We start from the raw sequence: 27,984 nt of genomic DNA, 5'->3' as shown, positions 1-27,984 counted from the left end.
CTCATGCTTAATTGCTTACAGGATTCCACGGAAACAGTGGTGGGTCAGACCACGCTGGATTCTGCTGGCTGTCTGTTAATACTATGTCCAAATCCCCCCCCAGCCCCCTCCCCACTCATGCTAGTCTGTACAAGACATGCGCATGGACTTTCCACCATCATACATCGCAGAGCGTCTGGCTTCCACAAGTCACGTGATAAACGGGTGGGTGAACTCAGCGCCTTCGGGGAACTGATAGTTGCTGAACAATGACAAGCGGCCCAAACTGATGAATGCCAGTGACATCCTTCATGGTTATGTCTCGTAGGTAGTGGTTGGCAAAACCATGTTTGACTTCCAAAAGCAGCCTTCCATTATAAACTCAGCAAAATTAACAACTTGACACCCATTATTTTTCAAATAGTGTTTTGTAACTTTTCTTGAAAGAGTTCTTGTTGTGATTATGGTTAAATGCATAAGGGCATTACGTCACACATTCATTCTACTGGTCGGGCCTACTTAGCAAGGGGGAGAGCACTCCACGCTAAAATCACATTTCCACGTGCCACAAGTCACATGACCTATTGATACACGTGCAGTTGATCTCATGGTAGCAGAGTAGATTGTCATCTCAGAAAAACATGGTTTTATGGTTAATTACTCTTTAATTTGCAATGCCACGACTGTCAAACATTCAGCGTGAACGTGCCATTGGCATGCTGAACACGGGAACATCTGTCACTGATATTGCAAGGTTTATGGGATGCAATCAACAGACCATCCATAATCTCCAGACATGTGTCCATCAAACTGGCACCACAGCTGACCGCCCCCGACAGATTGTCTTACGTGACTTGCGCAATCGGTTTGTCATTGCCTCATCCACTGGGAATGTACTGTTTGGAGGTCGAGTGACTGCCCAAACCATTCGAAATCACCTGCGCTGTGCTGTGTTCATGCATGGTGAGCATATCGTGGACCAATTCTAACCCGTTTCCATCGACGCCAACGTCTTCTCTAGGCACGACGGCACCAGAGATGGAACCAACGAGATTGGAATAGGGTTGTGTTTAGTGATGAATCAAGGTTCACATTAACCTTTGCTGATGGAAGGGTTAGAGTTTGGAGAAGACGAGGAGAACGCAATGCCCAGTGTTGAGTACAGGAAGTGGATCAATTTGGGGGCAGTAGTGTTATGGTTTGGGTTGCTATCAACTGTCATGCTCGATCCCGACTCATTGTCATCCAGAGAAACCTTAATGCGGCAGCATACAGGGATCAGGTGCTTGTTCCAGAGCTTTTGCCATTCATGGCAGCTCATGGCCCAGGTCTGACTTTCCAACAGGATAACGCCAGACCTCATACGGCCAATTTAAGAATGAATTTCCTCAGGAACGCTGGCATCAATATTATGCAGTGGCCCTCCCGACCTCAACCCTATAGAGCATGTGTGGGATGTGTTAGGCAGGCGGCTCCATCAAGTAAGGAACCCTCTACAGAACTTGCAGGAGCTTGGTGCCATGTTGGTACAAATATGGTGGCGCATTCCCCTAGCTATGTTCAGACACATCATCCAATCCATAAGGAGACGTTGTATCGCAGTTGTGAACACCCATGGAGGGCACACCCAATATTGACATGATTTCATTTAGTTGTGTCTCACAGTTTTTGATCATGGACATTGTAGTCGCATTTCTGGTGGAACCGATTCCATGACAAACATGATCTGTATGCTATAGCATCTTCAATGACAAGAGAATTGAAAACAATTGTTATTTCAAACCCATTCTCCAAAATGTTCAAATTACTGACTTTGAAACGAGTGTCAAGTTCTTATTTTTGTTGAGTTTAGTTCATAGCGAGCATGTAGCACTAGTGTAGAGGCTAGAGCTCTGATTTCATGTGGGTTAGAGGCTCGTGGAGGGTCTAATCCTGCTGTTTTATATGCTCTAAGTATAACAGCTCTGTTCCACACTGAGATAGTGTTGCGGGATACTTCCATACGTGTTTCAGTAGATACAGGGATAAATAGGTGCTGGAACCGTTGTCTTCTAGACTTGGTAAGTGCAATGTATATCTTCAATGCTCTCACTGGTTTAATGGTAAGTCTTGCATATTATGAGGTCCCAAGAGTGAAGACAAGGCCGGTATACGTAACTGCCTGTCCAGTTGGCTGTCAGTTGATTCTTTGCAATGAAATCCCATTGAAGACCCAACTTGCATCAAACTTTGTTCGTCTAAAGCATGAATTTCTGACATTCTTGCAGCTGTAGCCAAGGCAAGTAAAGACTGCGTTGTGTGAATTAGCAGTTCAAGTGATGCCCGATCAAGCAGCTCATACCATCACTTGTGAGATGTTGGAGTACAACATGTAGATCCCACGCTGGAGCTCTAAATCTGCGTTGTTGATCTTCCAACCTAAAAGAACGTAGTAAAGCAAGTAGCTATGGTACTTTAATCAGCTTGGTTCCCCTTTCCGTGGGGACGACTGAGCTGAGAGCTGCCAAGTATGCAGGTAATGTAGAGCCTTTCAGACCACTGGAATGATGTAAATGGCAAGGATAATCTGCTATTTGAGGATGGGTCACCTTGATTGCCAAGAATCCCCTCTTCCTGGTGTATGCCTCAAATCGTTTCAACTTGTCATCATAAAGTGTGCGAGTGGATTTCCGTAAGGCTAAGGTGACTGTTTTTGCTGTTCTCACCAAATATCCTTTGTGTTTCAAACAGGTTTCAATATGGTCCATATGTGAAGATGGAACACAGATGGCTGGCCGTGCGCATACTTTGTCTGGGGGGTGAACGAGAAGATTCTTCCACTCTGGTAGTTGTAGTGCTGGTTGTCCTAACTCTTCTATAAGTGTTGGAAACTAATCTCTCGTTGGCCAGTAGGGTGTGACCAAAATCAGTTGTAACCCCTTCGTTTGTCTGACTTTCTCGATGACTTTCAGTAGCAGCACTGGTGGGGGAAACGCATACATGTTTAGTCCTTCCCATAGGATGCTGAGAGCGTCTGTTGCCCAGGCTAAAGGATCTGGTACTGGTGATACAAACGTTGTTGGCTGTTTGTTGAACCTTGTTGCAAATAGGTCTATTTGATCCGAATGCCTGACGGATAAGTTGAAACATTTCCTGATGCAGCATCCATTCTGTTGGTGATGGACGAAGAGGACGAGATAGGGCATCCGCCACGATGTTGCAGGCTCCTGGTATGTCACATGCTTTTACTTGAAGGTTCAAACTGTCGAAAAGTTGAGCGTCAGGTGTAGTAGAGATAGTGATCTCGTTGGCCCTTGTTTGTTTATGTAAAAAGCCACTGTTGTCCGTGTTGATCATTAATAGCTTGTCTCACTGCCGATCAGCTGTCCATGTGTGCGGGAAGGGAGGCTACTAGTGGGTGAGTGTAATTTTTACGTCCGCTTCTTTTAGAAAGGCACTTCAAGGGATTTCAGGTGTTCCACTACCATGGCCAGCAAGAGGAGATAAGCAATTAAGCATAAGCCAGGGTAAGGAAAAATATAAGTTATCTGTATAATATCATACAGTGACCTTGTTCAAAGAATATATCCACAAAATACATCCATACAAAGGAACAATATTCCATACATCTAATCATCAAGCCATACAAAGAAACATGTTCGATGTCACGAACCACAACTTTACAAAATATTATCATGATTATAACCTATTCATCTCTCAACTGATCACGTATGTTTGTTTAAGGTGTTATACATCAGGTTCATGAGTCATAAGTCGGTTAAGATAGGTCAGCTAAGCACAAGCAACATCTATTTTTATGAATATGATATCTACATTTGTTGAAAAATGTGACTTTGTAAAAATCAATCAGAAAACATTACTACTTGCTAATCCTTAGAACAAAGTCCGCTATTTTCACAAAGGTGCCAAGATGTAGCTATATTTTGTCTGCTGTTGTAAACCTACAACCTATACATTACATTTTTGACAAATCCACTGAATACTATAGTATACTGTCAACATATCATTTGTAAATCTTTTGATTGTTATTGAACTTCATCTGGCCATTGTTCTCTCAGTCTCATTGTGCTCTCAAATGCATATTAACAAGAATCAATACATTTCCTATCCATACCCCAATTTTAAATACAATAATTGTACCAGACATGCCAGTTGATTGCTTCATATCCCTGACAACCTCAGAGACAGGGGTGAACATTATTGAGTTACATATATTTTACACCAACTGAGTAGCAGAGTAATAATCGAATCATTAACTGAACACCAACTGTTAGCCTTCTAAAATAAAACATACATGGCTCAGATGGAACAGCAACTGTTATATATCATTCTATGCCGTCCTCGTGGTTTGGTAGACTGCCAGTTTTACCTGAAGTCATGGCGATGTATACTACTGAAATGATCCCTAAAAGTATGATCTTTACCTGGATAAGTGATAGCAGTTTCATGTTTTGAGTACAGATCTTCAATGATGATATTACAAAACAGATGTGTAATTGCTGCATACTGAAATGGTTCAATATATCTTTACACAGTCATATAATATGTTTGAAACTTTTTGGCAAGCATAATCCCATCAAATATGAGATAGTAAGGAGATTCACTGGCTGTCAACTAGGCCATCCTTAGCTCAAATGAAACCTAACATAGTCCTTGACATTGACACTAAGTATCATCCAATGATTTGTTCCCCTTTGAACTTCAACTTGACATGGGTACAAGGTGAGCAGTAATTTCCCTAACTGTGAGCGAATGTGAAGATATGCTGTAGCAGCAATTAACAAGAAAATGAAACAAAATAACTGTGCTAGTTATCTTATTCAGAATAATAACTGAGCAATTAAGCATGTTTAGAGTGGGTGTTTGTATGCTTCATTATATGTAAATATTTGAGTTTGGATCAGACAATCCAGTGATACAATGACATGCCATCAACCAATCCACCAACCATGACCACCCATTAATTCGACCTACATTGAACAGACGCATCTTGTGTTCAATGGTTTGTACATATTTTTCTTTTTGTGGAGCCCTTTCAGTAAAAACACATGTAACCAGTGAAATCTGTTGTGATTTTGATTCCACTTATGTAATTTATACCCCCTATTTTAATATTCATTCATTCAGATATTTCGACATTAAATATTTTAAATGTAATATTCCACGCGTTACCTGTAACCGTACAAGTAAGGAACCTTTTTAAACGTGAGAAAGATATAGCATGACCATGCAACATGAATTCCACATGTTCGACAATCACCATTTCATTGTGCAAGACTCGGACTTGGCTGGACCTGTCACGGTCACAAATGCAATGGCCGACACGATATGTCAACACACACCTGTAATCAACTCTATATGAAAACCTAAGCGCAGTGTATCACGAAATTCATAACAACTGCAGTACCCACACATCCCTGTCGGTTAACATTCTGATATAATATCAGCACAGCACCTACCGGCTTTATCAAAACAAAAATACAGGCTTGTTTACCTGTCTTCATCTTGCGATAGGGCATTAGTATTCCCAGAAATCACCAATCAGATGACAAGTTTCATTCGCCGATTGACTAATCAAAAAAGTTTTTACATATGCTGACATTTCAAAGGGAGATAAGTATAAAATATCTTATGCTAACAGCCGCTAAAAAGTGTATTTACTCGAACATTTTTACTTTATTGGATAACGCTTAGTTCGTTTACTTATGATTAATATCCCTGATTAACAGTGGTATTATAAAGACTTCGGACAGTGTCTAATCAGGAATTAATATGAGGGCCCGTTGTCTCATTCAGAAATGGCTTTTAGGCGCAGATTTTGTTCAGAAATTCTAAATATATGTTTCAAAATAGCCGCATGAAATGAACTTATTTAAAGTTTGGTCGCGTTACCTGTATGGGCGGGAGAATTTATGCCTCTTTATGTGTATTTTTCAAAAGTCACAAATTGCATTTTATTTAATGTCGATAATGTTATAAATTGTAGAGATCGTTTATGGGTGATCGCGTTAAGTTTAAACCTCATACCATAATGCGGTGCATACTTGTAAAACATGATTGTATTTGTGTAACGATCTATGGAGTGTCAGCTCTTGCTTTCTGAGCTGCGTATTGACTAAGCCGCCACACTTACAAACTCACACAGAAACATGTAAATGAAATGAAAGTACGACAGTATTCAACTAAAAACAAAACACGTACATTCTATGCAGTGTGAGTAAAGTGAATTAGAAAAATATGTTACCTTTTATCCGGTGTAGATTACACAGACTGTTCAAACTCAAATTTCAAAATAATACATACAGAAATACTTACAACTCACCTTTCACGCACATTCGAGATTAACCTTGGACTCGAAGACAATCAGCAATCTCTCCCAGTGGGACCCAGTGAAATATCGAAGTGAATATTTGGTGTACAAGAACTTTTGAACAGATAAGTGAAGGGACCATTCCTTTGTCAAGCGAAAATTATTATTCCTCCTACACACACATATATATATCTTGTATCAATTCACAAGTTACATTATGCCTAATTTATGTTATCAAACCCCCTCAAAAACTAGTCCCCCGTTATACATATCATTGACGAATGCAGATTTACTTCTTTTTGCTTAGGTTTCCGAAATAAACCAAATCATCAGTGAGACAGTCCCTCTAATATTTCTCAATTATTTATCCCCAATACGAGGGGGACCGGATGAATCCCCAGGGTTTCGATGTCGGGCGTTGTGTTATCGGGATTTTATCAGCTTGCAGGGGAAGTGTCCTACCGTCAGGGGTGTTTGACATTTCATGAGTGGGTTATCTTCACCCGTTGTTGTCACCCGGATTATCACCGTTATCCAATATGACTGTTGCTATCGCATCAACACCACACTGCAGAGCGTGACGTAACACTGGATGGAGGACTAGTGCTTTATGCCACTTTTATCAATATCCCAATAATATTCAATCATCCGGATAATAGGGCTGTCCTTCACCCGTTGTACTCATGTGAGGAATCGAACCCGGGTTTTCGACATGACTACGTAAAGGACTGAAGATTGATTGTTGAAGGTTTTTGATGTCCGTATGGAAATGAATTATAATCGTTTATCGTAGTTATTGTTCGTCCTTATATCATTCACGAAGACTTTACATACTACTTGTTATTGTGGAATCGTGTTCAAATTAGTGAATGGCGAAATCGAAATCCACTGTTCGGTTTGTGGCTACCAACGAAGTCCGAAGAGGTAATCTTCGCTCCACATACGTATGATTTCGCGACTTCTTGCAGATATGAAGGTCCTTCGTTATAATACTAGTGTAAATCTTTGTTTGACTTACCCCGAGGATGTAGCCAGTTATGATTTGACGGGATAAAACAATTAACCATGTTTAGGCGTTGTGTCAGTATTACTCAGCTCCAGTTTGTACCCAGCCACAGTAATAGACCTGAAATGTTGCAACTGGTCAATCACGATGGCACCGTTGTAGGACTTGTTCGTGTCTTCAACACATTAACGCAACCAATTTCTATTATGAACAAAGCAATATTCATACAGCTGGATGATACAGAAAAAAAACATATGGTCAGGCTTCGAGTTAGATAAGTGACGACACGTTTAATGGTTGTATGAATAAAGTACGAAGAAAAAGGAATAGGGATAGAATAGTAAAAGAATGGAGAGAGGAGTGAGTAAGTGAGTGAGTTTAGTTTTACGCCGCACTCAGCAATATTCCAGATATATGGCGGCGGTCTGTAAATAATGGAGTCTGGACCAGACAATCCAGTGAACAACAGCATGAGCACCGACCTGCACAATACGGACGCGATGACAGCGAGCCTGACTTACGACAAGCATAGTCGCATTTTGTGGCAAGCATGGGTTGCTGAAGACTTGTTCAATCCTATCTTCACGGGCATGGAAAGAAGAGAGTAAGATATGATGGAAAAATTCACTTCAGGAGACAAACCCAAATTTGCAGAAAAATGGGCCACCTACAAATACACATTTCATCACATTCGCTCAAACATCCCTTGAAACAAACGTGAGACCTTCAGAAACACAAGCGGTCTGTTTTTGTTTGTTTGATATTGAACCCGGCACTTAGCATTATCGCAGCTATATGGCGACAATCCTTAAATAATCGAGACTGGACCAGGTAATCAAATGATTGACATCATGAGGATCAATCTACTTCCGCCACGCAATTGCCACAATGATGTCAACGAGCCTGACCACCTGATCCGCTGTGTCGCCTCTTACCACAAGCATGGTTTGCTGAAGACCAGTTCTAACCCGGACTTTCACTGGTTCTCCGACATCTAACCACATGATGAATTGTCTGTAGGAATGAGCGCAGCCATATGGTTACCACAGCTGGCAAACCCCGTTACGATTCCACTGTATGCTAACGACAGTCAGCCATACATCAGTATCATACATACGCCTCTATATGGCTCCTCCAACATCAGACTGGAGCTAGTTAAGACACTCAGTGAACGCCTGGCAGGTATTCGCAAGTGAATGTCCTCGAACTTGAGAATGAATGATGACAAAAGAGAATACACCATCACTGGCATCAGGGCACAGTTAAGTGAAGTGTTAACATCCGCACTCATGACTCATAATCCCATCAACAAGGTGGAGAATTACGGAGACAATGTCACCAGAGCAGCAAGTTCTAAACACATGCAGGGCCGGGAACATCCACCTGAGGAAGATCAAAGGGGTCCCACCCTACCTTGACACAGATAAATGACAAAGCTGCTACTCCACTGCTAGGTAACCGGAGACTGGACTATTTGAGCTCACAACTCTACTGAGTTGAAACATCCAACCTCTGCAGAAAGAGCAAAACGGTGTGTGATCGCCAGGACCAAGCTAAAGGACATCTTCTGAGCAAACCTTAAAGACGCTGGCTCTCACGTATGGAGCAGTGCATGATCCAGACCCCAGAGGCCCAGCGCCAGTTGTTATTGTGTCAGTCCGGAGGTTTCAAGTATGTACAGACCCTTATGGCCTTCAGTAAATTCTGTCAGTTTTCAACTGGAATGTTTTCCCCTTTCTCTTTCTTAACGTCTGGGAATCATCCACGATCCACCATGTTAAGGTAACTTACGGATTCACTTCCTGGTATTTCAGTATAGGAATGTCAACACCAGTCTAACAAATAGAAACTCCTCTGAGCGCCACAGGCCTCGTTTGACTTTCTAGAAACAGTGTTAAACTGTGTATAGTGCAGTATTTGTTTTTAATGGTTTGACTTTAAACACATGGGCCTGCAAATTTCACTCGGGGCCTGTAGATTTTAAAGCCTGCAGGTAGCAGCAGCAGGCCAAGATGGCTGGTAAATTAAAGTATTGCAAACACTGGAGTAACCACAACCTCCATAAAAAATGGTTGTCCTACAACTAGAGGTTTTCCAAATAAGTGAAATCATCGAAGATTGGTTGCAGTGACCAGATGATCAAGCAATCGATCACTTTTTCGCATAATCGAACACAAACAATTTTGAAAGAACCATTTTGGCGTTTACAACACTCAATGATGGAACATATCTTCAAAGTTGTCGGGGCCTGAAAACATGTTCATTTCTTAGAAAACTCACTTCACTAACTGAAAAGTCATGACTGAATATTTCTGTAAGACTCCAGGAAGTTTATGTTCACGATATATTGGTCATCACTTTAAAGTAGCAATTTGCATCATGTTACCTGGATAGGAAAATCTGAAAAATGACAGTAACCAGTATTTTTCAATGATTGTTCCTTGGTAATGAAGCAATCATCAACTGTGAGATTTCAACCAATTCCCAACACTTCTGACAACTTGTAGGTTAGTGCACCTACTTGACAAGTGTAGAATCTGCCCTCTGTAATGTTCTATGGATACAAACACAACACTTTGTAATGATAACAGCCTTTATTATCTTCACTCATAATCTGAATGCCAGCATCTACCACAGCAGAGTTGCCATGGTAACATTCAAAAGGCCACATCCATACTTGCATACTAATACACACACATGACGTGGCTGCTACACTGACGCAACCATGTACAATTCAAGGGTAGACAACCCTAGTCTTTGACCACACCCAAGAAATCTGCCTGTCAAAGTCATCCATTTCCTGCTTAGCTATTCAAACATCCCTCCGCTTCTTAGCAGTTCAGTTCAACTATTTGCAAACAGCTCGGAACTACTACTAAAACTTCAATTTGAAAAAAAAAAATATTAGTTCAGTTTGAAGAGCTGGTTATGGAGGAATGTAGTGTTCTAAAAGAAATACACAAAAGTCACATTGTTGTGGAAATTAGTGCCACAACGACAGTAGTACCTACACTCTACTGCTGCTTGAGCTAGGAAACAAGTAACATGACAGTATATGGATTGCCCTAGACATTCAGCATAGCGGATGGTTTTGCCTTCAGTCTAAGTAAACTTAGTCTCAGTGTATGTGGAGTGTAATGAAAAGTACGGAGGATAAGTTTACTTAGACTGGTTTTGCCTTGTTGAGTGTTGGAGATCAGGACAGGACATTCAACATAGTGGAAGGTTTGTCCTGCCAGGACAGGACATACGGCAGGAACTCTGATTTCATGAAAAACCTGAAGTGAAAAACAAAATGTCTTCCAGCATATTCTTTTGAATAATATGAGACACCTGTTATGGATGTGCAATTTCTTTATCATTTATGCACAATGTTTCTAGGATAATACTTGGCCCTTCATCAGGTGAAGTATTAGGCAAGTATTAGCCCAGAAACGTTGTGTGTAAATAACAAAGATGTTGTTCATCCATAACAAGTATCTTGTATTACTCTACCAACTTGTAAATGCTCTGAAACATCTGATATTCTTCTGAGGTAATACATTAGGCCAGACTATTTGTGTGACGTGGGTACGAGTATTTCCCCCACAACTTAAGACATTTTAGACATTATTTCAGCACATTATGAGGGCACAAGAATCATGAAGATAGATTTCCAGGTAGTTATTAATTAAATTTGGAGTAAATGAGTATTTGGGATATTTTTACATTTCTCATAATCCTTTTCAGCCTATGGCTTTTCATCATTTCATCATATAAACAAATATACTGGAACCTGTGAATATGTTGGCTGAGCTTAAAAAACAGTCTGACCTTACACATAAATACTGTGGTTGTACGACACTCATATCCCACACACTACATATACACTGACACCTGACATCATCTGTGCAAGTTCATTCCACACATTCACATGTTCCGGACAAAATGCACCAAATATCTGAAATAATCCTATGTACATATATACCTGTACTACATACTTCTGGATACAACAACAGCTGATGACACTCAGTTAGCTGTCAAACACACTGAACTCACTGAAACTGAGACCCATATGCTTCATAAATAACCTCATCTAATGAAAGAAAATCTTGGATTTTATGACAAAATAACCGAGATCTAACATAACACCGGAAACTCTAAACTCAAATATTGAGTACAAAAAATGGTAACACTTTCCACACATCCACTCATGAACAGTTTCACTTCAAAACATTGGCAGTTTGCAATCTCACTTCACAATTACAATACACGATATGTTTAAACATATTGTCATAAGCATGTTGAATAATCAACAGTACCTGACATCATGAATCTGACCATTTACCTGTATAATGCTGACACTAAAGCATAGTTCGTGCTTGTGAAGCAAATCAGCAATATTCACAGTGGCATCACAACTATTCACCATCAGTTCACAGGTCTATTAATTAAAATCAACACAAACAAATACAAGCCAAGAACCGCACACAATATTCTTCAGTCTGATGTGTAAGTTCACATCACACAATTGAGCCTGACAGTAGTTTAAATTCAACAGAGACATACTTATTATACAGTAGACAATTTATCATATCACGGCTCATGACCAGATAAATGGTTGAAAGATTCAGTACTTGGCTGCTTCAAAACATGAGAAGGTCTCCTTTTCAAAGGAGGCAGTTTTTGAGTATGTCTTCATAATTCAATTCCCTATCTATGAAAAATATTTTCTGGGACATTCTAGCCAAATACATTGAAAAGCAAAATAAACACAACTCTTGCTGTTTGTCAACTTTATAAGTAGAGTGAATGAGTTTTATGGGAGGGGCACCAGAAATGGGCTTCACACATTGTACCCATGAGGGGACTCGGGCCCCGGTCTTTGGTGTCACAAGCAAGCAGTTAAATCACTCCTCTACTGCACTGCCCCTTGGCTTCATCATTTGCATTGTGTTATCTTGTAAATACATAAAATCCCCTTCATTTTCTGGATCGTACAAAATGTCTTGGATTTGTGTTGTATCATAATGCTGGACCATGTCACTAATTTTGTATTGTTGTCTTCAATGTTTTGTGTACTAACGTTTAAACAGTCTGCGAGGGTATTATTGTTGACAATATGTTTTGCGTTAACTCCAAATGCACAAACAATCATGATGTTCATACTTCTGTACTGTAGTGAGCATGCTGTTGAACGTACGTTTGCTCATGAATAATCATCAAATTTAATGGTTACTTTACTTCATTCATGGGTTGGTACTAAGACAACAAAATTACGATAAAATGAGAATATGTTTCTTACAGTTGATAATAATTTTTAATCCCTGTTTTGATTGATTTTTTAAAATTACTTTTGATCATTGGAACAAGACTAGTTTCTGTGTATGCAAGTGTCAAACATCAATTAATAGAGTTGAAATAATGCCACAGGAATACACCATAACCCTCTACCCAGGAAACACTGTGATGTGGGGACTTACATGTTAGGTCAACTTGACATTGTGCAATTTTTTTACAGGAAAGTAATTTACGCCACCATATAGGTATTCTTATTTTACTTGGAAAATTTACCTGGTATACAGGCCTGAAGAACATTGTTAGAACAATGTTAGAGATTACGACAATATCTTTCCATGTAGATAAAGCAAACATATCACATCATCATGACAGCACTTTCCTTGCCAACAATATACATACAAAAAATAGTTCATTCCAGAGGTATCTAGATTTGTAACATTTGATGACTATGACTTGTGTGGCTGCTGCATCTGCTGGATGACGGGATGGTCCAGGGGGGCGTTGGTGAACAGACACCCTACGTAGGCGTGCGTCCCCCACAAGTGGTGCTGTATCACCTTGCAGCACCCCAGATCCTCAATCTCAAACCCCAGCTTCCTGTAACGCTCGTCTGTTTCAAACAGGGATGAGTTGGTGTGAGGTCCTCGATACTGAAACAACACCATGAAACACATACGTGAAACAAAGGCAAAATGCAAAACATAAACGTGAAAACAAATCTGAAGCCTAAAAGCAAAGCAAATGTGAAACACAAAACAAAAACTCAAATGTGAAACAAACCTTACACATACATGAAACAAAGATGAAACAAATGCAAAACATGAAGGTGAAATAGAAACATGGAACTACTGAGGCTACAAATTCCTTGAAACTGAATGCCACTGTGGGTGGGTCAGTGAGTGAGGTTGTGAGTGAGATTGTGAGGGAGGGTGGGAGGGAGGGAGGGAGGGAGGGAGGGATTGTCTTACGCAAAACCACAACGAGGAAAACAAACTATGGGCTTCACACACTGTTTGTATGTGGGTAATTCAACTTGAAGCATTCAGAGTGACCAGAAAACACTTTAACACCTGGACTACTCCAACGGCCCTACAACATTCTGATAACTCATTGCAGCATGAAATTCAAAGGAATAAAAATTAGACTGAGTGTACAAGTTGGGACACTGCAGTCTGATAGGGGAAGACAAGAAACCTTGCATCCATTTTTCTCAATTTGAAAATTTTAATATAAATTGTACATTTATATATTTATCCTATCTCAAGGTATGCACTTCTATCTCTTGATTTGACACTGAGTGGAACGATGTAAATGTTTTCTCTCTAGGCCTCTCTTGCCCATCCTCCCAAACACTCCATACTATCTCATAATAAGACAGCTTCCCAACTGACTTTTAAACTTATCCTATCTCACAGTATGCAATTATTCCACAGCTGGACGCAGATACCCTGTGTCTTGTTAGTACAACAGTATAACTGTGTAAACTGGAAACAGCCATAGACAGTGATGCACAAGGGAGGCCTGTTACGCATTCCTATTCCACCTAACCGCGAGGAATCATTTCCTATCTGCATTGCTGGGCAATAGGTAGCTGCCGTGTCAGGACGAGAGGACCACACTGGTGCAGGCCTTGAACGTCCTTTACTGAGAGGTCACGCAGGTAGTGGGAAAAAGAGACAGTCACTGATCGCCAAAACCCCCCATTCATAAGGTAATGAGGGGTACAGTAGCTGTGAAGAGCCATCAAGGACGTTAACACCTGAGTCTCGTGAGGAAAACCTTGCCATGCTTCTTCTGTTCAAACTGGACTCTATTAATGTCTAAGGCATGAAGACTAGATATCCTAGCAGCCGTAGCTAACATCATGAGGAAAAAAGTCTTGAAGGAAATCTAGGAATTCCTTCTGTTCTGGGGGTTCATAATCTGCTGAGGCCAAATCACACAGTACCACGGATAAATCCCAAGCCAAAGGTCAATACTTTTTGGACTGATCGACCAATTTAAAGGCCGAAGCAAGTATTAAAGCTCAGGAACTGTAGAAATCATAGAGCCAGTGGTAGTAGCCCAAACCCAGTTGATTGCAGCATGGCAGGTGGCCAAAGTGGAACCTATGAGCTGCTCAGATGACCACAAATGCTGAAGAAATTCAGCAAGAACTTGAGGTGAGGTAGAAACAGGGCATGAAATACCACTGGCCTTGCAATAACCCTCAGAGCACTTCTACTTATCATATAGTGAACAAGTCCAATGACCAGACGAAATGGCCATGGCCACTCTCTGAGAATATCCCATGGCATACCATTTCTGCAGATGTGCCATACATACAGAGATAGGGTGTGCAGGAACACATGTTGTCAATCTGAGTGAGGATGTAGAAGTCGATTGTCCCAAACAGGAAGAAGGAGGAGGTTGCAGTCTGTCAGCTGAACAAGATCGATAAACCAACTTCTGGCTAGCCAGTAGTTGAATCTGCCTTGTCACCCGAGGTTTCTGGATTAATCTGGGTAGAAGAGCCTGAAATGGGAAGGCATAAGCATTGAGTTCCTCCCTTGTAATCACCAGAGCATTGAGATTCCATAGTAGTTGGTCTGGAAATGGCGCCACAAACTTTGGAAGCTGATGACTGAACCGTGTAGCCATGTTGACTTGGGGCCATGATAATGTGAAGATCAGATCCCAAATATCTGTGGATTTATCTGCCACTGGCTTGGAGACGGCCAATCAGCATGAGATAACGCATCGGCGATGACGTTCCTGACTCCAGGAATGTGTCTGGCCCTAGCATCAATGGCGAAAGAGTCAATTTGACAGAAGAAACGAAACACCATCTGAAGAAGTTTCACTAATCTTGTTGATCCTAGATGGCTAATGTTCCAGACGACTGTGGAGTTGTCTATCTGAATTAGCAGGGGGTACCCTCAAAGTTCAGACACCAAATGACGAATGGCGAACAGAACTGTTGATGTGTATGTCGTGCTCTGCATATGACCACTACCTGGCTATCTAATGTTGAACGAAGTGCCACCCCACCCCACCCCCACATCCTGTGAGTGACGTGTGGACGAACAAATGATGCGTCAAATAACAAATAAACTCCGCTACAAATGTTCTGTTCTTCCAGTCACCACTGTAAAAATGGACACAGATACTCAGCAGACAAATCAACTCTGACATGAAATATGGATGTAGGAAGGGTTGTCGAAGTGCCATTTCCATAAAGTCCATGTCTGCAACAGTGCAAAGAGAACAAAACGTTAAATCTTCAATCACCTGTCTTGGGGAACGAACATCATGTCCTGTAACATGACACTAGTCGCTCCAATGAATTGAAAGGACTGAGACAGTGTTAGTTTAACAGCCAGCCAAGTTGTCAGAGGAGCCTCATACTGAACTCCAACTGACGTAAAAGAGTGACAGGATCGTGCTGAGCCTGAATACAATCGTCTATGTAGCTCCCTGTGGAGATGAAGGACTCTGGTTATCAGCTTGGTGATCTTGGTGAGCCCTAGAATTTCCCGAAGGTAAAACAATCCATTGAAAGTGGTCCCCTTGAAACACGAAACAAAGGAATTTCTGTGATTCTGGATGCATGGGCACAAGATAAGCATCTTGAAGGTCGTGACTGATAAGGAAATCACCTTTCTTCAGGATTGTGAGAAGAAGGGTGACAGATATCATCCGGAAATGAGGTGGGTGCTGAAGATAATGGGCATTGAATATTTTCATGTTGAAAATAAGTCTTAGTTTTGTCGAATTTTTCTTGGGAAGCAGAAATATGGGTGAATAAACCCCAGAGTGCTCAGTGTTGGACTGCGAGACTTAACTGCATATGTCTCTATCAGTGTACCTATAGAGGATTGAAGAACTTGGATCTGGTGTGTGTAGATGGTTGGATGTTGGTATCCCTTGGTGAGCAGATCAGACACAAATGAATCGTTGAAAATCTCCCTAGTATCCCGCCTATTGGAGTGTGGAAGATGGGAACAACTGGGGGTAGGAGTTCAAAGTTGCACCCTGGTCTCGATAAGTCACTGTTTTAGGGCTCCTCGGAAGGGGTACCTCTGGTGGATCTGCAGCCCCTTGCTTTGGAAGCATGGCCATGATATCCCTTGCACAGTTCTGGATGAGAGGGGATGAATGTAGGAGGCCTTCATAGATGCCTCTAGATGGGATTTCTGCAGTTTGAGGAACTCCACAGAGGCCTTGAATTGTGTATCTCACTCCACCTTCATCACAAAGTCTGCAATCATGCCATTGAATAAAGACTGTGCGGACCAAGGCTGCTGAAAAAGTTCCACATCGAACCTATTTTCCCAAGAAGACAAATTCAGCCGACTGCTGCCACAAACTGCCAGCAGGTAACCAAGAAAGAGCGAAAGCTTCAAAATGATCCAAGTTAAGAGACATATATCCTCTGATGTAGGCATCCTGGTCAGTGAAAGGGTGCTCCAAAGATGATGCAACCATGTTAACACTAAACAGCTGGGATGATGAAATTAATGGAAGGTAAGGTGCGATGAATAGCCATATACAAATGAGACAGCGCCCTGTGTTCAACTAAGAAAGCCTAACAAGTCCTATTCCCCATAAAGTGTCTGAAAATCCACATACACTGGTGGGACAACAGACAGTGAGTGACTGGCTGGAACCCATCGGAGTGAGCTGTCGCTAAAGAAAGTCCAGGTGATAAGATGCCATCTTTAACGCCAAGTCTCAATGTCTCATCCTGAAGGAAAGCGATAAGTCCTCCACAGTCTGTGTGTGACATCGGAAGGTGGAGCTTCACAATGGAACGTGCTTAGGACAAGTGATCTGATGGAACATCAGCACTGGGCACTGCAGTAGGATGTCTAGTAGATGGAGCATCCCCTGATGAAGAGGGAGACTGCTGTTGATTCCAAACAGTCGAAATAGCAGACAACATCATTGCCAGAGTCAGTGAGTTTAGTTTTACGCCGCACTCAGCAATATTCCAGCTATATGGTGGCGGTCTGTAAATAGACCAGACCAGACAATCCAGTGATCAACAACATGAGCATCGATCTGCGCAAATGCTAGGCGATGACATGTGTCAACCAAGTCAGCGAGCCTGACCACCCGATCCCGTTTGTCGCCTCTTACAACAAGCATAGTCGCCTTTTATGGCAAGCATGGGTTGCTGAAGGCCTATTCTACCCCGGGACCTTCACGGGTCCCACTGCCAGACCAGGGGCTGTAGAAGACTCCTGTGCAGTAGTCCATGAATCTGGAATAATCTGCTTAGAAAACATAGAACGCCGAGCTCTATAATCAGAACTTCAGATCTTCTATCAGTAGAACAATGTCCAACTGGGGATGAACCAGAAGATATACCTAAACAGACCCCCTGTGGAGGAAAAAAATTGACACTTGAACACTGATCCCTGGATCTAGAGCCATTGCCAGCTGACAACAGAGTAGGAGATCTAGGGTGACAGGCTGAGTAAGTAGAAAAAGACTTCACAGGCTGTCGTGAAGACAATGTACGAGTAGGGGACTTTGAAAAACCAACCGATCTGGATGAAGAAACCTGCATAGTAGAATGGGAATAAGCCGATGACTGTCATCTCAGTGGTGAAGCAGATCTACAGACCTACTTGGTGAGCAAATCTGCAAAATAATTGGAGGCTGTTCCACATGACTTGCTTCAGATCATGTCTGTGCTGGACAAACATGACTGTAAGATCCAACGGTACTACGGGAAGGACTATGAGAAAAATATTCCATTGAATGTTGCTTAGTAGAAATCCATTTAGGTGAAAGGAGTTTTTTTCCCATGGTGATTTGGTGAAAGGTGACATTTCGGTGAATGATGACGTTTTGGCGAAAGGTTCCTGTTTGAAGAACTCCAGTTCAACGAGTGATGTTGGTGCGGGGAATGGGTCCAGTTTGGTGAATGTGTCCATTTCAGTGAAAGGTTTCAATTCGGCGAAAGGTGTTAGTTTCGCGAAAAGGAGTCGATTCAGCATATTGTGTCGGTTCGGTGCACAGTGTCAATTCGGCAACTCATGATGTGGAGAATACGGGGACATGAATCATGCTCTGGCTAACTAAGATTGATTGAAATGGTAGGTTTCGGTGAAACCAATGTAAAGGGTGACTGAATACCGGAGACAACACTCCTCTTCGTTGAAGAAGAACCAGTCAGCGAAGAAGCTGGAACATGGCGTTGAGATGAGGGAGACAGATTCCTGTCACAGCTGACTGACTAACGAGAATGAGACTGACTACGACACGTGCTCTGAGTTGTCCACCACAACATCAGGTGAGTACGAAACTATGAGCAAAGAATGAAGGTCTTGCTGAGCAGAAATATCTTGAGGGAATGGAGGATGATAAAATTGCACGTTTAAATTTCCTTTTTTTTGTGGGTCTAGGTCTTTCAAGCGCCACAGTGTGACAAGCCTGATCAACTCCTCTAGGATGAGACGTTTACATTTTTAGCAACGAGAATCCCTATTGCATTGACTAAAACAATCCCAACACAGCAAATGAGGATAGTTTAGCGGAAAAAACTTTGTTACAGCGAATACATTTCTTCCTGTTCTTCTGATCAACCTTTTGTATTTTGTAGAGGGTAAGAAACACGTCCTCACTAGTGTGTGACAAGAAAGACAATGATGATTGTCATGTGGGTAGTTGGTGAAGCGTGTTGAATACTTTGCATCAGTTGGGAAGCTGTCTTATAATGAGGGTAGTATGGACTGTTGGGCGGATGGACCAGAGACGCCTAGAGAGAAAAGTTTACTCAGTGTCAGATCAGGAGATAAAAAAGCATACTGTGAGATAGGATAAGTGTAAAAATACCCTCCAAGCATGCTTTCATAAGCACACAATATTGCTGCTCACTTCGTGAAAGATACATGCTCCAAAGAACCCACACCTAGTATGAAGGTGAACACGGAAGTTCTCTCACCGGTTTGCCGCAGGATGGATCAATAAAGTCGGCCCAGTACCCGGCCTGTTGTAAAGCATCACAGATTTCAGTCGCACCCTGGATAAACTGAAAGAGAAACAGATTGAGGAGTGTCAGTGGGTGTGAGGCAATATTCAGCAATTTTCCAGCTATATCATGGCGAGGAGGGAGTCATTAGAAAGGTTCTCATGTAATGAATCTAACTCATATTTTCACATGAAGATTGAAAACCGAACAATGAACAGGCCATCCCAAACAAAAAATACTTGTTTCTGTCTATGATCTGTTAAATATGTTAATTTTTTCACTATTAATGTCCTCTGATAGAGTGCATAGTGAGTTTAGCTTTAACCAACAGCCCTTCCCAATGCCCCTCCTCTATTAAATTAAACGTCTATAATGTGAAGTGTTATTTATTGTATCCTGAAAGAGAGAGTACTGTTGCAGTCTCCTCTGTACTCACTGTTGCTAGGAGTGTTTCCCTCTCTATCTCCACCTGCGAGGACCACCCTGTCATGTCGTGTTGCGTCCGCTGGGAGATAGTGATCACAGTGAAGGCTCCCTCCATTATGTCATGGCCAGGGAACAGGTCAGTGAAGTCTGGAAAAGAGCGAGTCAGGTAGTCTCTGAGTGATGGGAGTCATCATTGAGCTAATAACATCATCAAGGCAGTCGACATGCTTAGACAACAATAGCTCCTACACCTTGACATTGTTCAGACAGTCGACATGCTACAAGGACACTGGCTCCTACACCTTAACATTGTTCAGACAGTCGACATACTACAAGGACACTGGCTCCTACACCTTGACATTGTTCAGACAGTCGACATGCTACAAGGACACTGGCTCCTACACCTTGACATTGTTCAGACAGTCGACATGCTACAAGGACACTGGCTCCTACACCTTGACATTGTTCAGACAGTCGACATGCTACAAGGACAGTGGCTCCTACACCTTGACATTGTTCAGACAGTCGACATACTACAAGGACAGTGGTTCCTACACCTTGACATTGTTCAGACAGTGGACATGCTACAAGGACAGTGGCTCCTACACCTTAACATTGTTCAGACAGTCGACATGCTACAAGGACACTGGCTCCTACACCTTAACATTATTCAGACGACATGCTACAAGGACAGTGGCTCCTACACCTGAACATTATTCAGACAGTCGACATGCTACAAGGACACTGGCTCCTACACCTTAACATTGTTCAGTCGACATGCTACAAGGACACTGGCTCCTACACCTTGACATTATTCAGTCGACATGCTACAAGGACACTGGCTCCTACACCTTAACATTATTCAGACGACATGCTACAAGGACAGTGGCTCCTACACCTTAACATTGTTCAGACAGTCGACATGCTACAAGGACACTGGCTCCTACACCTTAACATTATTCAGACGACATGCTACAAGGACAGTGGCTCCTACACCTTAACATTGTTCAGACAGTCGACATGCTACAAGGACACTGGCTCCTACACCTTAACATTATTCAGTCGACATGCTACAAGGACACTGGCTCCTACACCTTAACATTATTCAGTCGACATGCTACAAGGACACTGGCTCCTACACCTTAACATTATTCAGACAGTCGACATGCTACAAGGACACTGGCTCCTACACCTTAACATTGTTCAGACAGTTGACATGCTACAAGGACAGTGGCTCCTACACCTTAACATTGTTCAGACAGTTGACATGCTACAAGGACAGTGGCTCCTACACCTTAACATTGTTCAGACAGTTGACATGCTACAAGGACAGTGGCTCCTACACCTTAACATTGTTCAGACAGTTGACATGCTACAAGGACACTGGCTCCTACACCTTAACATTGTTCAGACAGTTGACATGCTACAAGGACAGTGGCTCCTACACCTTAACATTGTTCAGACAGTTGACATGCTACAAGGACAGTGGCTCCTACACCTTAACATTGTTCAGACAGTTGACATGCTACAAGGACAGTGGCTCCTACACCTTAACATTGTTCAGACAGTTGACATGCTACAAGGACACTGGTTCCTACACCTTGACATTATTCAGTCGACATGCTACAAGGACAGTGGCTCCTACACCTTAACATTGTTCAGACAGTGGACATGCTACAAGGACAGTGGCTCCTACACCTGAACATTGTTCAGACAGTTGACATGCTACAAGGACACTGGCTCCTACACCTTGACATTATTCAGACGACATGCTACAAGGACAGTGGCTCATACACCTTGACATTATTAAAACAGTGGACATGCTACAAGAACAGTGGCTCCTACACCTTAACATTGTTCAGACAGTTGACATGCTACAAGGACACTGGCTCCTACACCTTAACATTATTAAAACAGTGGACATGCTACAAGAACAGTGGCTCCTACACCTAAACATTGTTCAGACAGTCGACATGCTACAAGGACACTGGCTCCTACACCTTAACATTATTCAGACGACATGCTACAAGGACAGTGGCTCCTACACCTAAACATTGTTCAGACAGTCGACATGCTACAAGGACAGTGGCTCCTACACCTTAACATTATTAAAACAGTCGACATGCTACAAGGACAGTGGCTCCTACACCTGAACATTATTCAGACAGTTGACATGCTACAAGGACAGTGGCTCCTACACCTTGACATTATTCAGACAGTCGACATGCTACAAGGACACTGGCTCCTACACCTTAACATTATTCAGACAGTCGACATGCTACAAGGACACTGGCTCCTACACCTTAACATTATTCAGACGACATGCTACAAGGACAGTGGCTCCTACACCTTAACATTATTCAGACAGTTGACATGCTACAAGAACAGTGGCTCCTACACCTGAACATTATTCAGACAGTCGACATGCAACAAGGACACTGGCTCCTACACCTTAACATTATTCAGACAGTCGACATGCTACAAGGACACTGGCTCCTACACCTTAACATTATTCAGACGACATGCTACAAGGACAGTGGCTCCTACACCTTAACATTATTAAAACAGTTGACATGCTACAAGGACAGTGGCTGCTACACCTTAACAATATTCAAATCTTCTTTGAATGGGGACCCGACTGAAAGTACCTATACATGATCTCGTTCATCTAAACGAATTAGCCTGAGCTGTTGAAAGTAGCAGCACATAAATGTCAGAAATCGTATCTACATGAAGACGTTACCTTGAATTAAATAACATGGAATATTTGTGATGACATTCCAAAAGCAATGTCCACCAGGCAAATAAGATAGTATTTTCATTATGAAAACCAAATGTACTATATTTTCAAAGTGAATTTCAGAGTACCAACCTGAAAACAAAATACTGCGGGATAACATACATAATATTCATGTAGTTTATGAGGTACTGCATGTTCCAACTGTAAGACTGGTTACCTTTCCTGAGGATGTGGGGGCAGTCCTGAGCCACACACTCTAACATGTCTGACGGTGTTGGGATTGGAGGCTCCTTAAGGTAGCCAGAGTCGGCCTCAATCTGGAGATCAGCAAGACAGATTGACAAAGCTGCAGCTTATAGGAACAACATCAGTGAAGAATAGCTCACCTGCTTTTGTTGTATAATGTCACAGAAAGTGGCACCTGAAGCTGGTTTCGGATTTTGTACTCATGCACGGAATTGAATTACAACTTCTTGAGTGAAGTACTTACTGACTGACTGCTATGGCTATGTAATGGCAAATACATTGTATTATGTATTTCACTTACAGGCATCCTCATTGTCTAATTGCTGTATGTACTGCAATATAATGGAAGTTAAGTGTTTGACAATGAGAGACACTAACTGTACACTTCAAAGTCCACGTCAGTGATTATCATCATCCATCTCATCAAGCCACAAACTGTGAACCACCTGGCTGCCTCTCACAGTCAGCATAGGTGGATAGGGTCTTAGGGTGAGGTGAAAATAAAGGGTGAGGTTCCAAATTAAACTTCAACTTGATACTGGTGAGTGAGTTTTGAATGTGAAGAAGGAAGGCGTTAACAGGTATCAGCACCAAAGAACAGAAATCTCACCTGTTCAGAAGATATAATGAACTGCTCTGTTATTTGATAGTGCCTCTCTACAGCAAGGGGAGGTAACACCCTGTCTGGTTCTGCGTGAGGTTGGTGTTTGAAAGGTTGTTGCAGAGATGAGTTTGTTCCTACTAGTCCCGGGAGCGGGAAGCGGCGGTCCTGAGGACCAAAGGGCCCCAGATTTGTGTCTGGCCAAACTGTCTGTGTGTCTACAGCAGAGAGACAGGGGTCAAGGTCACTACATGATCTTCTTCGAAGTCACACACCTTTCATGTGATTTAAGTTGTAAATACTCAGTGTTCATTCACCAAACCAAACCCATTCAAGATTCATAGTGCTAACTCTGGTTAGAATGAATTATGATGGTTCATAATTTGACTTAACAATTACATTTCAGATTGGACAAGTTATACGTAATTAGCTGCAGTCCTAACCCTTGTCCGGGCTTCCAGTATTTTTTCAAATGCCATGTTTTGAAATAATCAAGTCAGGACCAGTGGTCCACAGATCAACAGCACAACCTAAATCTACACAATTGGAATACACAACCAAGCCTGACCATCCCATCCCATTATTTGCTCAAGCATGGATTGCTAACTGCTCAGAGAAGTCTTGTGGAAATAGACTTGTAACAATTTGAAAAACTGATAGCCCACAGTGGAATGTAACAAGTTCCTCACCTCAACAAACTCAGGCTGGCTGATGACCTAAAATCTATGTCATGAAATCCAACAGGCGTTTCCTTGGGTATTATATATATATGCACATGCATGTATCGGTCCAGGAAAACAATGTTCTTATAGCAACTTACTCGTGGCCTCCACAATGTAGTGCTCCGTGTGGTACGGTTTATTATGGGATGAGAATTTGCGGAAATGCCCAACAGCTGCCTGTACACAAGGGAGATAAGCCACGACCCGTCGCTGTCCAATCAGCAGCTACACAACAGATAACAGCATTGGTCACCACAGAGACAAGGGATGTATCAGTGTTGTCAAACTTTTGTTTGCTGGCTGAAGCCCGCTTTACAGTGACAGTCTCTTACTGGTTTGTACTAAGGGGTTAAATTCAGCGTGAAAGTCTAGAGGTCCATGTAAATTATCTCACAGTAACACTTTTGAGCAGAAAGCGTTAGCATCAAGATAAATTAGCACATCTACATTCAGTTAGATTCATCATGAACAGTGACAAGTATGAAATTTATTTTCACCGATATTTGAGAACACAAGGAGCTGTCAAGTACATCACAATACATGACACAGAAAACATTCACAATATTCATGGCCCCCAGTAACCATGGTTACCATAATAGAATAAGTATCACTGAGGTTATGCTATGAATAGTATGATAATTCCATACTTGAAGTTTACTCACTTGAGCAGCCATGACAGACAAGAGCTGCTCACTTTTCTTTGTATATCTGCAAGCAAAATTCACATGTATTCAAACCATATAAGAAAGACACAATAGAAAACACATTCAAATGATATGTACAAAGGTACGCTGTTTACAGACTACCATGGATTACAGTTGTATCTGTTACACACTGGGATTTGTCCACAAACAGAGACAAAATGACTGACAGTTCGTGATACTGACTCCTAGTTGCAAGGTTTGCCTCCAGTAATCACTAATGTAGAGAACGGACACAGAAAAACTATTCCCTGCTTCAAGAGGGACACACAATATTATTCATTGAACCCACAAAACATCTCCTGCAAAGTGCTGGTTATTTCTTTCAGGGCAGTTACATGTATCATGTCGTCTATCAGTCCACAGAGCTTCACACCAGGCTCTAAACATATCATCAAAACATTCAGTTTTCTACACCGTTCCTTCACAGAACTTTCATTTGGTCCACAAGAACCCTTAAGACTAATAATAGGTGGTCCCTGGGACACCCATATTTGTGACTTTAAGGAAAACACTGCAACTGTCACCAATTCATTTTTGCTGAAGCTGCTGACCTTTTGATCTGGCAACACAGGACACATCTGTCCACCTTCTAAGTGGTATCATGCATCTGTCTTTCGTCCCTTATTATTGAAATAGACAAAATGTCGCAAGTCCCTTATCTTCTTGAAATATGTGTCTTAATATGTCACAAGCCCCTTATCTTCTTGAAATATGTCTTAATATCAGCAAACATATATGGCTGGTAGCTATTTGGTTCAATTCAAATGTACCAAATACTGATTTAAACTGAATGTACACATGGTACATATTTACAGGGTAAGCAAATGTCTTGGATGGATCTTCAGATTGAAATTGTTGAAGTATTTCAAGTTGTGTGAACATGAATCCATGACACTTTTTGTAGCTGATAACTTCTCTTTAATCTTTATCACAATGTTTCAGAGCTAGTTATACAGATTAGGTGGGAGAATGTATAAAGACATCAATGTAATGACAATCTATATTAATTCTACTCAGCATGCAACTAACAAAGGACCAAGAGGTAGCTTTGAAAATCCTGAAAAATAATTTAAAGAAGTTGATTCCATAAAAGCCACCATATATTCCTGAATCTGGAGTTGATGAATCAGCAAAATGGTCTAAGTAGTCTATTTTTTTTCATGTTTGATAAGTCACTTGTGAGCTTGATATTCAATTAGGAATGATGTGCAATGATGTCATATGACGTCTGGTTGGAATGCAGAAATTGTCTGCTGTAGACAATAGGCAGAAGACCAAAGGAACTCAACATTATTGTGACAGAACTAATTGTTGACTTGACACGGAATGGAAAGAAAACTTCTGACATTGTGAGTTTATTAGGTGTACATGAATCAACAATTCGGTTTGCTTGGAAAAAATATTTGAATCATGACAATGTTGAAAACAGCCTTGAAGAAAAGTGAGCATTCGTTGTGAGCACGCTTTTTTGAGAAGTGTCAGCAAGAATCCTCTTAACAATCTAAGAGACATTACCCATGATTATAATATCAGTCAACATCAACAAGTAAACAGTAGAACAATTCAAAGAGTTCTGCATCGGAGAGCGCTTTACTGTGTAGAATTAGTGAACAGAAGGAAACGACTTCACTGGTGTTTGGAATGGAAAAATAATTTGGACAGTACAAAATAAGTGGAAACAGGTGATATTCAGTCATGAATCTGTCAGCATGGAAGAGTTTTCATCCGGTTTCAAGATGACAACAATCCAGTACATCAGGCATGAATTATTCAGGTATACAAGCGTGACAATGCTATAAATTCCATGACTTGGCCTGCACAGTCTCCAGATCTTAAAATCATTGAAAATGTATGGCTTACACATCAAAGGAACACTACACTGACGATCATAATCTATCCTGACCACTGACATACTATATGACACCATCCATGATGTCTGGACAAATATCACTCTACACTATGTAAGAAACTTATATGTATATATTATATAGGTTATGGCCTGCATATACTCCAAGGGGAACTTGACCAAGTACTGAGGTATGACATTATTCCTTTCTTGAAACATTGCTGTTTATAGCTTTCATACAGTCTTATTTACTTCTGCCATTGTTGAAAAACTGCAAATACTTTTGTCATCGTGCTGTACATTCCATTATGTTGTCTTTTGAGGGTAAGAGTCCCTCCTGTTCCCTCATCCCAGATATATTTATATAATATATACTGAAATTATTAACCAAACCTAACACATCAATTACTACAGAACTCACAAAATAACTAAAAGAGCCTAAATTAACTACAATATAACAAGGTCCAACCATGTTGTATGAAGTAAGGGCCTCTGGCACGGTAATGTTACAAATATAATATGGGTGTGAATGAATTCTTTCCAAACGAAAAGTGTAAAACAACGCTCAACATCTCTCCGTGTATCATGTATTGCTCGTCCATTGCCACACATCATTTATCAATTACAAATGATTATCGCACAAAGATTACAGATAGTTGAAAGTACGTTTTAAGATTCCATTGTAACAGTCATATTTAAATTTTATTCCTTCAAACTGGATGAAGAAAGAATTATTTAAAAAAAAAACAGACAGAAACGGTGCCAGACCCATCGTATGTATTGGGATACGGTCAGACGTATTGGGATACGGTCATGATGACATTTGTACGTTACATACCACTACAGGCCTACGGAAAAGAGCGCCTCCGTCTGTAACCAGCGGAATACCAGTGCCACTTTCACTCGTAATCTCAACCGTTTGAATAGTAATCCAAAGTTTTCTGAATTACAAGAGAACAATCCCAACCTTACAACTAACCGGAAGTACTTCAATGACCTCAAACAGTTTGAATGTAATGGTTCACAACTGCTTGTAAACATATAGTTTTTAACGCGTCTGATGAACACTGTATCTTTTGTCCTCATAAACATTTCATCGGTATACCCACACACCTATACCAGTTAAATATTATTATTATTTTTAGATTAGATTATTTTTAGAC

General features: G+C 41.3%; 2 protein-coding genes and 1 pseudogene across 3 annotated transcripts in view; all 3 read right to left on the bottom strand.

The window, feature by feature from the left end:
- Nucleotides 1-5,522, bottom strand: part of LOC137255601 (serine/threonine-protein kinase Nek10-like) — a 43,207-nt gene extending 37,685 nt beyond the window's left edge. The window contains exon 1 of one of the 2 annotated variants that reach the window (XM_067793038.1): nt 5,474-5,522. The gene's annotated coding sequence lies outside the window, so the exon portion shown is untranslated. Of the gene's footprint in view, nt 1-2,132; nt 2,146-5,473 lie in introns of those variants that run through there. The other variant, XM_067793039.1, reaches the window with a different exon arrangement.
- Nucleotides 4,278-4,400, bottom strand: LOC137256651 (small nucleolar RNA U3; annotated as a pseudogene).
- Nucleotides 5,523-9,870: 4,348 nt separating the features above from the next.
- LOC137255602 (cobalamin trafficking protein CblD-like) lies at nt 9,871-27,830 on the bottom strand. Its single transcript, XM_067793040.1, has 8 exons — nt 27,660-27,830; nt 24,934-24,979; nt 24,370-24,496; nt 23,559-23,767; nt 22,920-23,019; nt 19,973-20,109; nt 19,510-19,596; nt 9,871-13,225 (listed from the first exon to the last, which is right to left on the bottom strand). Exons 2-8 carry the CDS (start codon nt 24,943-24,945, stop codon nt 13,022-13,024), a joined length of 876 nt encoding a protein of 291 aa, XP_067649141.1. The 5' UTR covers nt 24,946-24,979; nt 27,660-27,830; the 3' UTR covers nt 9,871-13,021.
- Between the last annotated feature and the right edge of the window lie 154 nt (nt 27,831-27,984).

Source organism: Haliotis asinina, chromosome 11 (genome assembly GCF_037392515.1).
Source record: "Haliotis asinina isolate JCU_RB_2024 chromosome 11, JCU_Hal_asi_v2, whole genome shotgun sequence".
Lineage (NCBI taxonomy): Eukaryota > Metazoa > Mollusca > Gastropoda > Lepetellida > Haliotidae > Haliotis > Haliotis asinina.
This window is presented reverse-complemented; position numbering and strand designations above follow the sequence as displayed.

Coding starts and splice junctions, on each gene's coding strand:
- LOC137255602 (XM_067793040.1), bottom strand. Junction 23,768..24,369: donor CTACATTGTGGAGGCCACGA/GTAAGTTGCTAT, acceptor TCTCTGCTGTAG/ACACACAGACAGTTTGGCCA. Junction 23,020..23,558: donor TCATTATATCTTCTGAACAG/GTGAGATTTCTG, acceptor GCTGATCTCCAG/ATTGAGGCCGACTCTGGCTA.